This window comes from Podarcis melisellensis, assembly GCF_964234715.1.
Source record: "Podarcis melisellensis genome assembly, chromosome: 12".
NCBI lineage: Eukaryota > Metazoa > Chordata > Lepidosauria > Squamata > Lacertidae > Podarcis > Podarcis melisellensis.
The window spans coordinates 10722756-10737251 of NC_138544.1; the positions used below are offsets into that span (position 1 = coordinate 10722756).

The window sequence follows — 14496 nt, forward strand, 5'->3', positions numbered from 1 at the left end:
AATGTCAGCGAGCCAAAGGGGAAAGAAGGGCGCCGGCAGGGTTATTAGAACCATTACCCACACCAGAACGGCCTTGGGAAGCGATATCAATAGATTTTATGACGGATCTGCCAAAGTCCAAGGGGAAAACAGCCATCATGGTAGTAGTAGACCTGTTAACTAAGATGTGCCACTTTGTAGCATGCTCACATGCAGTCACAGCGGAAGAAACAGCGAAGTTGTTTGTAGAACACATCTTTAGGTTGCACGGGGCTCCCTTGAGGGTGATCTCAGATCGCGGCAAACAATTTACTTCCAGGTTCTGGAGGAAGCTCATGAGCTTGCTGCACGTGGAAGTCAATTTTTCAACTGCCCGGCACCCTGAAACCAACGGGCAGGCGGAAAGAGCAAATGGCATTCTTCAACAATATCTGAGGTGTTATGTCAATGACAGAGAGAACGATTGGGTCGAAAAGTTGGCGTTGGCAGAATTTGCCTACAATAATGCGGAGAATGTGTCCACAGGGATGAGTCCCTTTTTGGCTAATTACGGGTGTCACCCCAGGGCATTTCCAGGGGAAGGAGGGGAGAGATGGAGCGTCCCAGCGGCTGAACATTTTGTAGAAGAGATGGAAGCGATCCATCATCAGCTCCAGCTCAACTTAGAAAGGGCTAAGGCACAATATAAGAAGCAGGCAGACAAGAACAGAAGGGAAGGTGAAACCATAAGGGTGGGGGATCAAGTGTGGTTGTCAACCCAAGGGTTGCCGTTCAAAGGGGGTTGTAAGAAATTGAGGCCCAGAAGATTGGGACCCTTTGAGGTCATTCAGCAGGTCAACCCGGTAGCTTTCAAACTCCGATTACCCAACCACATGAAATTGCACCCAGTGTTCCACAGGTCGTTACTGTCACCATACAGGGGGGGATGTGAAGGGGAGTACGTCAGGGGACCAGCCTTGGAAGAGAGGGAACGCCGCAACCATGTAGCGGAAATCCTCGATTCCAGGTGGAAGGGAAATCAGGTGGAGTATTTGGTGGCGTGGGAAGGGGAACCGGAGTCAGAAAACACCTGGGTAAGTGCAGAGGAAGTCAATGACGAGGTTTTAACAGAAACGTTCCACCAAAGGTTCCCGAGGAAACCTCAGCCGATAGCAAGGTTTAGGAGGGAGTATTTCGGCACCACCGATGAGGAAGAGGAAATGGAAGGGTTCGCGGAGTCGGAGTTGGAAGAGGGAGTGGACTCCGATGACGAAGATTACCGAGAGAGTAGGAACAGCAACAAGTGGAGGGAAGTGTTCGCGACGTCGGAAGATGAGGGGGGTTCTTTCAGGGGTTTTACCTCCTCACCGCCAGTAGGGGAGGAGACGGGAGGGGGTGAAGGGGGCCCTGGAGGGGAGGTGGATGTCAGGGAACTGCCATCTAAAGCGCCGGGGGCGCAAAGGCTCACTGAGGTTGAGAGAGGAGTAGCAGCGGAAGAGGGAACCAGTAGAGGGCGAGCAAGAACTCCAAGGGAAAGTGAGTCGGAGGGATGGCTCAGAGACACTTCCAGCGAAAACAGTGGGGAGGTCTCAGGACCTCCTATAGGGACACCCACACCTCGCCGGAAACTGTCACGCCGAGAGGCCAGACGACGTGTTTCCGTTAAAGAGCTTTTATGTTGGAAAAGATTCCGAAAGCAGCCACTTTCGGATTCTACTAGTGATTGACGCAGCCATGCTGGAGGGGCTCCGTCACAGGCAGAGGTTTGAAAACCTGATCAAACTCTGAGGGACTTGCATTTTACGCACAAGCAGCTCATCGTCCCATCACAGTTATCTATGGCTATTCATGCATCTGTAGCGTTCAGGCTGAACTACTGTAATGTTCTATTCATAGTGTTGCCTTTAAATGTTGGAAGTGCGTCTTTCAGAAACTTGAACTGGTAGAAATGCAGCTGTCCAGCTACTGGTAGGGGAGAGGCAGTTGGAGCATATTACACCAAATTATACCAGTTTTCCTGGTTAGTGATATGTTTCCAAAGATGTGGTAAATGGTTTATAACTAGGTTGCTTAAAAGATTCCCTGCACCCAGGTCAACCTGCCAGTCCAATCCTTGAAGATGTTTCTCAGAGGCCCTGCTTATGTGCCCACCTGTGGATACAATTGGGCTGGTGGTAACACAGAACAGGGTCTTCTTCGCAGTGGCCCCACAGTAGTAGAATTCAGTCCCACATGAGATCAAGCAAGCCCTATCTCTCAATACTCCAGATGGACTTTGAAGGTCCACTTTTTCATTACAGCCTTCAGTGGTTCATTATAAATTGTTTGGACAAATTGTGTTATGGTCTGGTTTTGTATGTTTAAGTTGCCTTGGGCTGGTTTGGTGCTGGATTTTAGCAGTAATGTGAGAGAGATGTGTTAAAACATAATTTATTTGTGCTTTGATGTATATTTTATAATAGTGCTCTGTGAAGAGTGCCTCATGAAAAGCAGGTTCTGAATCAGTTACAGAAAGATAGAGAAATTGGCTAGTCAAATAACAGATGAGTTCCACGCATCCAGACACCACCTAAAGATCCAACAATTAATGAGATCTTCACTCAGAAAACTAACACAGGGACAGAAAACTTCCCTTTCAGTGGTAAGATTTCACAAAGCAAAGACTATAGTTTGGGGTTTATGCCCCATTCTATTTTAAAGGTAAAGGGACCCCTGAGCATTACGTCCAGTCGCGGACGACTCTGTAGTTGCGGCGCTTATCTCATTTTACTGGCCGAGGGAACTGGTGTACAGCTTCTGGGTCATGTGGCCAGCATGACTAAGCCGCTTCTGGCGAACCAGAGCAGCGCATGGAAATGCCATTTACCTTCCCGCCGGAGCGGTACCTATTTATCTACTTGCACTTTTTGGTGTGCTTTCAAAATGCTAGGTTGGCAGGAGCAGGGACTGAGCAATGGGAGCTCACCCCGTTGCGGGGATTTGAACTGCCGACCTTCTGATTGGCAAGCCCTAGGCTCTGTGGTTTAGACCACAACACCACTATGATTAACTGTTTAGATAGACTTGACATCATTAAACATTGAGATCTCCTTTGGATCATTGTTTCACAAGGAAACATCATACCACATAAAGTACTTTCTTTCCAACCATTCCTAAGATACGAGCCCCTTAGGTGAGAACATTGTACTGCTTGATACGATCTTTAATTCACCCATTGTATTCTCATATTTTTGCGCCCTTCCACATAGATGCATAGGACTCCATTACCAGCAATAGCTCTCTCTTCAGCTATGCAACAAAATTCAGTAACACACCCCTTCAAATTTCTGCCTCACATGGTGCCACCTCGAGAAGGTAGACTCCTTCCTCTCCAAGAGGGTATCACAGCTTTCCTTTCCATTTTCAGACTAACACTCTAGAACTGGCACAGGGAACCTTTGAACCTCCAGACGTTGCAAGCCCATTCTTTCTAGAGCTGATGTGAGCTGTAGTTCAGCAACATTTGAAGGGCCAGAGAGTCCTCATTCCTGCTCTAGAACTTTTGTAGAGTTCATCCACAGAAATGCAAAAAAACCCCTATGTGTGTGTCAGCACAAAGAACATTGGTTACAGGTAAACAACTCATCTTTAAATAGACACACAAAGTGCTCTTGAATGGCAGTCTGCAAGATGGAAGATAGGCTTCTCAATTGCCCTAACAGTGCTCTGGTCATTTGAGTTTTAAAAATAAGAATAAAAACCACATTGCCTCCCAACTTTTTTGCTATAAGTACTTCCCCAAGGTTTGAAGCACCTGCTCTTGCGAGACTCCATTTGTCTGTGCGGTCAGAAAACTGACTTCTTAAAAATGTAAATACTTTCCTTTCTCCTTTTTTGAGGAATTTTCAAGAAGCAGTAATGTTGAACACTTACCAATCGCATGTTTGTTACTCTTGCTGTTGTTTTTTGTTTGTTTGTTTGTTTTTGAAGTTAATCATCGCTTTGAGAGATTCAAACTGAAATGAGGGTTTCAAGGAATGCAAGCACTGTAGCCATAGAAGTCTGGCTATTTCCAGTAGGGTTGTGATCAGTTCACACAATAATTATATTTCCAAGCGAACTGATTTCAGATATAATACTTTGATGTGGTGCCACTTAACTACTGATACAGAGTGAGTATCATTTGCACCATATTTTTGAGCATTCCTTTGTACAATTTGAAATTTAAAATTTATAATAGGACTTGCAGAGGATGTGTAACTCTGAAAGTTGGGTTATGGATCTTAAATAATACAACAGGGTAATGGATTATGGGCTACGTAAAAAGAATTAGCAAATCTAACATCTGGAGGATTAGAAAGCTCTAGGAACAGCAAGCACCAGGAAACCAGCCAACATTAGTTGCTGAAAATAGGACACAGAGGCTAAAATGGCTTGGATATGTAGAAGAATGAGACAAACTAGCAGGAGAAAAAGAATATTGGACAGAACCAAAGGGAAAATAACTCTAACAGAAACCAAGAAATAGATGGGTGAACTCTAAATAGATGTGAGTATGTTTTGCAGTTAATTGTGAAGAGAGATTCTGACCATGGTAGGGAGAAAGGGGTTGTGTGCCTGACTGATGCATGTTGACTGCAAAATTGCATTTAAATATGGTTTCTCTTCCTGCTGTAGTCTTAATAAAATACACACTAGAACATGACTGAAACATAATTGAATTGTGATCACCACCTTAGCTTGATGATTTGTATTTGTGACATCAATGGGTTTTCTAGAAACTGGGATTTGAGTCCTAGAAAAAATCAGGATTTGTTAAAATTGTAATTTAGAATGTTTGATTTGAAAAAGGAATGATATGTGTGTTTTTATTTATATATATTTGTTCATATTCTTAGGTTACAAACAATATTTATGAAATTTGATGAAGTGAAAAACGGTGGCAATATGATTTCAAGCAACTTCAGTGGTGAGTATCCAATAGTGTATGTTGACATGGATATATAAAAAGTTGAATTTAGAGTATTTTAAGCTGCTTGACATGTATGAGTTGTCTTTAGCATTTCTGCAACTAAGGTTAGGCTTAGTTAAATACGGCAAAAGTTAGATATGGATTTAGGTTTTGCAAATGTATGGTATTAATGTTTGTTTTATAGCATCTAACTAGTTAGTACTATGCAATTTTGAGAAGAAAGTATTGGCACTGTTTAACATGCGCACCTTGGAACTGTTAAAGCAGTATGGGAAGCAAATGTGACCTAGGTCTGGGTTTAGGAAACTGTATTGGAAAACAGTTGTCTGTCCCTGTTTGCTCTCAGCCTCTGGCTTCTTTTGAGAGTTGTTAGATTTTGTTGTCTTTGTTGGTCTCTTGTTACTTAGTTGTTTATTAGATATTGATCAGTTTGTCTAGGAATATACAATATGCATTTCTTTATGAGTTTTTCATGGTTTACTTAGTGTAGAATCCCAACTGGTGCCCTTGATTTAATGGAAGGGCTTTTGTTTCAACACACATCTTCTCTGTCTGAAGAAGAGAGGCAATTTTTGTGATTTCCCTCTTTTCCGCACTCTCTGAAAATTGGCGGCTTCCAGAACAGCATGGATGGTGCTGTCAATTGCTGAGTATGGAAGGGCAAATTGGCCACAGTCACCTCTTGGTTAGCAGAGGCATCTGCTAGATCAAAAGGTCACCTGGGAGCGCAATGGGTGCAGTTGAATTCCTGTCTGTAGTGTGCAGATTTGGCATGCTGAACATTCATTTTCATTCTAGCGTTTCACTTGTGGACTGAGAGACTTTTCACTTGCTTTCAGTATTTATATTGCAGTCATTCATGTGCGAGATGTATTCCTACTGCTTATTGCTTGTGTTTCCAACCCTTCCAGTAAAGATGTACTTCTTTAGCTATTTTTGATTGCATTACCATACACTGTTCACTTAAATCAGGACTGGTGAGCCCATGGCCCTCTGGATATTGTTGAGCTAAGATTCCCATTATCTCTGGCAAGTGGCCATGCTAGCTGGGGATGATAGATTTGGAGTTCAACAGCATCTAGAGGGCCATAAGTTCCATATCCCCGAATTAACTCTTTGCCTCTAAGAAATTATTCTTACTTCACACCCTGTTGAGAATATCTGCATGAGATTCAGTGATGGCTTTTTTGAACAGGGATTTTTACATTCCTAGCACACCCCGTTCATAAAATCTCCCCTTTTATCTTCTGCGAGCAAGCTTCTCTGCCGTTATTCCAATTATGTATGTAAACCATTCTTACAAACAAATATTTTTGCAGATAAGGTTAAAGTCTTTATTTTGACTCCCGACTGCCTTCAGTCTGTGGGTATCATTCTAATAATGTTTTTTCTATGGTGGCTAAACCATAGCCTTATGGCGTGGGGAAGCGCAGTTACTGTTGTGGTTTCTTTTCTTTTTCTCTTCATCTTACATAACCACACAGTAGGTACAAAATGGTATTTCAGTTGCAAGTCTACGCAGGTATCTAACCTATAAAAATACCTTCAATATCTAGATCTCTATGTTGTGTGGCATTTGTGCTGCATAACACTTCTGATGTGGCTGTCAGCTACTCCCAGGTCTTAAGACTGCTATCAGCTGTCTCTCTCATGTGGCATTGCAAACAAGAGGTGTGCTAAGCTTCCCCTATTTATTAGCAAATGAGCAACCATTTCCATGGAAACAGATATTGCAGTCAGCAGCAGAGCCCATTGAATTCCTTTTCTGGGAGGCTGAGTTCTGTAAATGCTGTTTCTTCTACAGGATTTAAGAGGATCCCTACATTATATTTTAAATGGCTGAAGTTTTCAGCGTTTGTACCTTTTTCACAATAGCAAGAAACACCAGAGCGCTCTGAAATGGGTTTTGCAGTCATCCAAATGCAACAGCTTATCTGTTCTCAGAATGGCCCATTTTATAAATGGAGGGGGAAGGCATACATGAAACTTTCTTTGCCAGAGACTTGAAACATAAGGTTAAAGTGGTGTTTAGGGTTGCATCATTTCAAACAAATGACACAAAGTACATGTGCGTTTGAACCACATATATTTCTCACTTGTTTGGGTCTAATACATTTTTCATTGCTCAACATCTTTTCTCCATTTGAGATGGTTACCATGCAAATGTCACAGGGGGGGGCGGCGGCGACTCGCAGTTTGTAAATTATGTTACTTCATTACAGTCATTACACTATGAATAATATACACAAATACAAATTTCCAAATCGTAATCGGGGAACTAAGGTCGTTGTTTGGGATTAATACTTTTACTGGTTCTAGATATTACACTCCTTTTAGCTGTAAATGCATGGGCTGATGTGTTCAACCTTATTTACACAGTAGGAAACTAATTGCAGTTCAGTGCTTTAAAACATTGCACGTCAAAAATAGGTTTGGGAGGGTCTTTCATCCAGCATGTTCACTATATTTGCACTTTCCTGTTTTGAATTTTTTATCCAAAAAAACCCAAAAAAAACGACAACAAACCCCCTAAAAACTAAAAGCTGGGTTCAGTCAGGGCTCGCCCTCCCAGGTCAGGTGGGAAAGACCTGCGAAACAGGGAGCAGGTCTTCCAGGACTCACAGTACTCTAGAAGTCCATCCAGTTAGCTTTCTGGCTAAGCAGGGATTTAAATATGAGTCTCTGTGGTCCTAGTCCAATACTCTAACCACGATGACACACTATTCAAATTCCAGCAGTCTGTCTCTACTGTTCATAGTTAAACGATCTATAGCCCTTTCCAGTTTAAAGGGGGAGAACAGAAACATTTCTGTGTGTGAATATTTGGTTTAAAAATTCATTTCAGTAAAACCGTTTGCTGTTGCAAGGATTTCCTTGCAACAGCAAACCGTTTCACTGAAATGAATTTGCTAATCTATACTTTGCTAATCTATGTGTTACCATATTGCTTTGTCAGTTTTAAAAATTCCTTTTGAGAAGTGCTTGCCTTGACTCTTGTGTGTGGCTCAGACATGAAGTACACTGTCTTTTTGCCTGGGATAATGTGGCTAGCTTGGGTTTTGTCACTGTCTTTACCAGGAGCAATCTTCATTAAGTGGCACGTCTTTCTTTGAATAGAAAAGCCTTTGAAGGTCTGCCTTTGACGTGATTTGTTTACAGCAACCAGTGATGGCTGAACACAATGAGAAATTGAGAAGGCAGCAAAAAAATAAAGGCCAAAGAAGAATATGACACATCTTCTGTTCATAGCTATGCAAATCAGATAATCATTTGGTCATGTGCTCATTGCTGATTACACATGAATCCTTAGGGGATGGAAGCAGAAAATGATTACTGGACGCATGCCTTGTGTTTTGATGACTGCATTAAAAGTCCCTGTCGAATAACCTTCATTGCATGTGAGCAATACCTTTAAAGAAAAAGGCAGACGGCTAGGGAAGGATTTTTTTTCCTCCTGTACCGGCAAGTGTGTTATTAGGTTTAAGCAGGAGAGAGGCTGGTTATAATGGATAGAAGGAGCTTCCTGCAAGAAGCAGGACCTTTATTTTGAAGTGGTGTAGCAGCTGTTGCTGGTTGCAGTAGAGAACTGCAGATCTGACTGGGTCACACAGTGCTCTGTCGTCTTCACGCTGCACTGGATTGAGAGTGGCGCAGGCACTTATAGTCACTCAGATTGAAGTTGTATCCTTGGAAAAAGCTCCTGGTAGCATTGCAACTGTGTAATGGCTGTTGGGGATGGTGAGTACAGCCTTGTTTTGTTGTCAATTAGACTTAGCTTGTGTGTGTTTGAATGTTGAAACAACCTTGCTATGTTAAGCCCATATTTGTGTTACACCAAGATTCATTTCCTGTATAGCTTTTAGAGATCTGAAATTTAAATTTGCTTAAAGCAACAATAGAATTGTCTGCCAGCCCTATATCCAATGGTTTTATGTGTCTGTGAGGAGGACATGCCCTCTCTGTATCAGCAGTGAGAAAGTGTATATACTTTGCTGTACAAAGTCATTATTTGAAGAAAATGCAGGGTTATGTTTTTTAAACCTTTCTCTGTATTAAAGATACTTAAGTCTTAACATCTGTCAGATTGATGTCATACATGAGCTTGCCATTGCTACCATCCTTGAACAATCTGCCTAGAAGATTGAAGAGCCATAATGCTAATTTTTTGTTTTAGAATTGTGTATTTGTAATTTTTTACTTTTTAAAGATGGCATTGTAACTAATCATACTAGGGTTCTTCTGCATGTTTTCTTTTGGAGATACTTTATGATTTGCACAAATGCTCCTAAAATAACACCTTACAGGGTTATTTGACCTTTATAGAACTTGATAATATATGGGGCAGCAAATTAATGTCTGGGGCACTGACTTTGTCTTGGAGTTTATATTTAGTAATAGCAGCTCAGATAATTTATTCAAGGTATATCTTTCAGCAGGAGTTAGGAAACTAAAAGAATGCTAAAAAGAAAGATGTAATTACTTATAGATAATAGCCATACATATCTAGGTGTAAAATAAGGCATTCTTCTACAGTGGATTCCTCTGATGTCTGTGTTCTAATCTATTGGAAATTAGACAATAGCTTAGACTGAGTATTTTGTCGTCCTTAAGATGTTTGCATAATCCTGTACCATTGATATGTGTAGTTAGACAAACTTTGGAAATGGTTAGCTTTAAAAGTTTTAAGTGCCACTTCTTCATAAATTCAAATATGTCTGCATAATTGAAATTGTCCAAAAATGAGATTTTTCAACATGTCTAAAATTCTGTTAGATTCCCCCCCCCCACATGTCTACTCACCTTTTTTATCACTAGCAGAAGTACTAAAAAATAGCATTGTTCTGAAAGTCAACTGACACTGGTATAGAGAAGCTTTGCATAAAATGTCAGATCCAATTAGGATTGTGTAGGATGATCTAGCAGCTTTTTCTTGCTTAAATCCACCATTCACCACATCTAGGGGATATTCGCTCTTGATAACAAAGTTGAACAATGTCATGAGAAAGAAAATACGATCAAAAATAATACTGTATGTTGTAGATAATCTAGTTTGTAGATGATTTAGTTACCTGGATATATTGACTTGGTTGCAAAGAGACAAAAGCAAAGTTTCACTCAGGCAACAGGATTTTTCTGTCTCCTTGGTGCAATCAGGTATGACCCCAAGCTATTTCTGCTTGTTGAGGGACCCTCTGGAAAGGCATGAGATGTGCAAAGGGCCTGCAGCTAGTGGGAGAAATCTGGAGACCTCCATGCACAAGCCAAAGTGTTCCACTTGCAGGCAATTTGGATCCCTTTTAAAATGTGACTTTTAGAATTTCTACGTTTGCTAGCAGAATGAATGAAGACTTGCGTCTGACTGAACCTTACCTTAAGCGTACCAATAATTCAGATATATGGGAAATTGTTTCTGTTCTTAACAGTTTTTCTGTTTAAAAGCACTGAATTTGAACCTTAATTTTCCATTATGAGAGGTGGAAGCATAGGTGATTCTATAGATGGAACTCTGAAGCTTTTCTTTGAAATTTGTTCCCTCAAATTATTTTGGAAGGTTCCAGAGCAATGCATTTCTTTTTCTGCTTGAAAATGTACGAGTGTTTGTTAGAAATATTCAGATACCTTCAAATCATATTACGTTGGTGCTGTGTGAAGCTGGCAGACAACAGTTCTGGGCAGTAGACTTTTTGTGTGTAAGGTGCTCCTTGAAGAGGATAAAGTTATATCCCTTGTTAACCAGATTAAGGCTCTCAGTCTGTATCTAACATAATTGCTGCGTACTACTATCATGTAGGCCCAAGATCATACTATTTTAATTCAATGATTTTTCAGTGTGTTGCTATTTTGTTAAAAGTAAGTACGTTAATAAGATTCTTCCTTGGCTTTTGCCAGTATAATGTCAAACTTGAAAGACTATTTTAAAAAGTACATTCAATCCAGATTTGTTGAGAAGGCTTAGACAAGTTAATTCCTGATGAGGAAAATTTTAAATGAAGTTATTCATTAGAAAACAGGCACATGTAGTGTTTAATGGTAATAAATGCAAGTGCATTTAACGGAGGGGGGGAATCCATTTTGTACAAACAACAAATTGAATGAATGAATGAATGAATGAATGAAGAAACTTTATTACAGTCACAGACCAGCATAAGAGAAACATTTGAATAAAATAACAGTTAGGATTTAAACAGGTAATTGTTAAGGAAAATAAGAACAAAGAAACAAGCATAGGATAAAACATGTGAATAGAGTACAAGATTAAACACAGATAATTGATTAATAAGAACAGATAATTAAAACAGGTAAGGACTAAAAGACACGCAGTTAAAACAACTATAAGGGGTGGAGCCTGGGGGAATAACTGTCTTGCAATATGGGCCTTCAGTTTAGGACTGGTTTGCAGCACAAACCATCCTTCCGCGAATATCCATCATGGAAGCGCAAAATCTAGCAACTGAGTATGTAACATCTGGGTTTTCATCCTGGAGTAGTAGGGAGATGTTGAGTTGTTCTGTGCGTCCTGGGAATTTGTGCAGGATAGGCAGGATAAACCTGGCTCTTATGTCTAGATAGTACTGGCAATGGGAAAAGGCATGTTCCGTTGTTTCCTGCTGCCCAGAACCACATGGGCATTTCCTCTTCTCGTATGGCGTCTTCCTATAACGGCCTTTCTGAATGGCTATGGGGAGGGTCTGACAATGGGCCAGAGTGAAAGCCCTTCGCTGTTTTAAGATTTCAAGGTTGGTTATATATGGCATTTGGGAGTTGAGGTATCTACTGGTTTCCCTGATTAGAAATTTTGGGGACCTGGCTAGGTCTACTTGATGTTCTGTGTCTTCCTCGTGCTGTTTAATGTTTTTTTTTTTAGCTTGTTCATACCCAATGTCAAGTAAAATCTGTGGGTTAAAGCCTAGAGTAGTTATTATATTTTTCACTGCTCGTTTCCATGTCAATTTGAAATTGTCCTTAATAGTCAGGGGAGCAAGGCCACTCGGGTAGAAAGATAGTCTCAACCAGTAATTTAGAGTGTAATTTAAAGTTCAACTCAAATTTGTTGAACTTGTATTGCAGACAAAAGAGTTCCATTTTAAACTGAATTTATAGACTTTTAGGCATTTAATCATAGAATACATGAAGCTGTCCTCACCGTTGTTGTCAATTGAAATATTCTAAAATTAGTTTCTTTCCATGTTTTTTGTTGGATTAGTTTCCCTAATTTGCATAATATCTACATTTTAATAGTCTTCTGGACTGAGACAACTTAAAACACTTTAAAAATGGTAAAACAGGTGTGATTAAGAAAGCTATACACAAAAGGGGCAGGCGCTTGAGAGTCCATGTTTGTTGATCATCATTTTGAGCAGAGGTTGCCGACCTTTTTGGAACAGTAGGCATATTCTGAATTTTGAGAAAGTGCTGTGGGCACCAGGCACAGGATGACCGTCATGAGGGGTGTGACATAACGTAGACTTAAAGAGTACAGTTGTTGCTGTTCCCAGATGCTGCTCCCCCCTGTGTGCCACACAAGCTTGGGTTTCTCTCCAGGTGCATCTCTCTCTATCACACATGCACAGTGCACAGTTGAGCACACACACACACATTCAGAAAAGCCTCTCCATGGGTGAAGGAAGATCCTGCCATTCCCCTCCAAAAGAAGAGGGACCGGCGCAGTGTGACGCCGGAAATCGTGTCTGCACACGTCCGCGGCGCTGGGAATCGCTTCTGCGCATGCCCAGACGCTATTTCCAGCGCCGCGGACATGCGCAGACGTAATTTCCAGTGCTGCTCAGCGAGTCACAGCGCGTGGGGGACTCGTTCGAGGGCAACTTGTGGGCCGGTAAAACTGTCCTTGTGGGCCGCATCTGGCCCAAGGGCTGCACATTGCCAAGCCCTGATCTAGTCCGACCCCCTGCAGTGCAGGAATCTTTCACCCAATGTGGCGATTGAACTCACAACCCTGAGATTAAGAGTCTCATGCTCTACTGACTGAGCTATCTGACTGCAAGATTGATGATTGCCAGAAAGTATTGTGTTATTTTTATTGGTTTGTAAGCTTTTTGTGTGTGTATGGAAGGGACGTGGATGGCACCCTGGGTTGAACCACAGAGCCTAGGGCTTGCCGATCAGAAGGTCAGCGGTTCAAATCCCCGCAACTAGGTGAGCTACCATTGCTCAGTCCCTGCTCCTGCCAACCTAGCAGTTCAAAAGCACGTCAAAGTGCAAGTAGATAAATAGGTACCGCTCCGGCAGGAAGGTAAACGGCATTTCTGTGCACTGCTCTGGTTTGCCAGAAGCAGCTTAGTCATGCTGGCCACATCACCCAGAAGCTGTATGCAAGCTCCCTCGCCCAATAAAGCGAGATGAGCACGGCAACCCCAGAGTCATCCGTGACTGGACCTAATGGTCAAGGTCCTTTTACCTTTAAGCTTCTTTTACAACTTTTCTGGCTGACGATTTCAATAAATGATTGTTGGGAAGTTGACAACCAGCATCAAGTCAAACCAATAATTTAATATAGCAGTAGCTTTGTAACTAAGCCCATAACTAATTAGCCGGTAAATTATCTTTTTAAAAAATATCGCCTGCTGGGGGCTTGCAGTGGAGGCACAGAGTGCCCTGACCCTTATGTAGCAGTGTGCTGCATTTCTATTCTTGCTATGGAGGAGAGGGCTTGAGTATGGAGGAGGGATAGGCACCCACACACATACAGTACATATGCAGATGTATAGTTCCTCAACACTTGTGGCTAACAGACTTGTGCTTTAATACAAGGCTGAAATGCAATAAAACATAGTTTTAGAGGCAATGGCTGATGAATCAATAAGGTTGCTGCAAGGTGGTGATTTGTCACTCAAGATTTCTAGATGTCGTTTTACGAAGCCAGGTAATTTGTGAAAAAGCACGCCCATTGTTTTTTTTCCCTTAGATGCGTTCCTTAAAATTGGGGTGGCTAAACTTGGTGGATGTGATCCATGGCAAACTCTTTGGGGCAGCATGTTGGGTGGGCCAAAAGAAGCTATGCGCCTCACACACTCTCACACTCCTGCAGAAGCAAATACTCACAGGCAGTGAGAAGTAGTTAATTCTCCCTTCTCTACTTATCAAGTGATTAATTTGAAGGGGGGAGGGGGAGGAGAAGGAAATTTGCATTTCCATCAGGGCTCTTTGTGTCTTTGTTCCGAGTGAGGGCAGGGTAGAGAATTTTACTTGGGAGGAGGCCAGATTCCCCCACCTTAAAAAAAAAAGCCAACAAAACTAGAGACCTAGGGTTTGATGCAAACTTCATCTTCTGACTTCCACTGACATAAATGTTCCTTGAATATGCAGCAGGTTTTTGATCCAGTTCAGGGATCTTGCCTGTGGATTGTGCCTTCCTCCTTCAGGCCCCACACCCATGCTGCTTAGGAGTATCCCCCAACCCTCAAGCACTGCACAAAGTACCCCTGGGGCTTGTAGTAGGGGGGGGGAATCCTCAAAATTTGTCTTCCCCTCCACCAGTGGGAATTCCACTTAGGATACTCCTATTTGCTAGAGTCAGGTCTATGTCCACCCCTTAGTTCCCTGTTCTTGTGGTTCCCCCTTGTAATTGG

At 41.8% G+C, this 14496-nt stretch overlaps 1 protein-coding gene across 24 annotated transcripts in view; it reads left to right on the plus strand.

Annotated features, from left to right (window-relative positions):
- Positions 1-14496, plus strand: part of CLASP2 (cytoplasmic linker associated protein 2) — a 122304-nt gene that overhangs the window by 24008 nt on the left and 83800 nt on the right. For 23 of the 24 annotated variants that reach the window (XM_081930981.1, XM_081931009.1, XM_081931003.1 and 20 more), the window contains exon 7: positions 4836-4906. In XM_081930981.1, coding sequence (XP_081787107.1) covers positions 4836-4906 — 71 coding nt within the window. Of the gene's footprint in view, positions 1-4835; positions 4907-8238; positions 8648-14496 lie in introns of those variants that run through there. The other variant, XM_081930998.1, reaches the window with a different exon arrangement.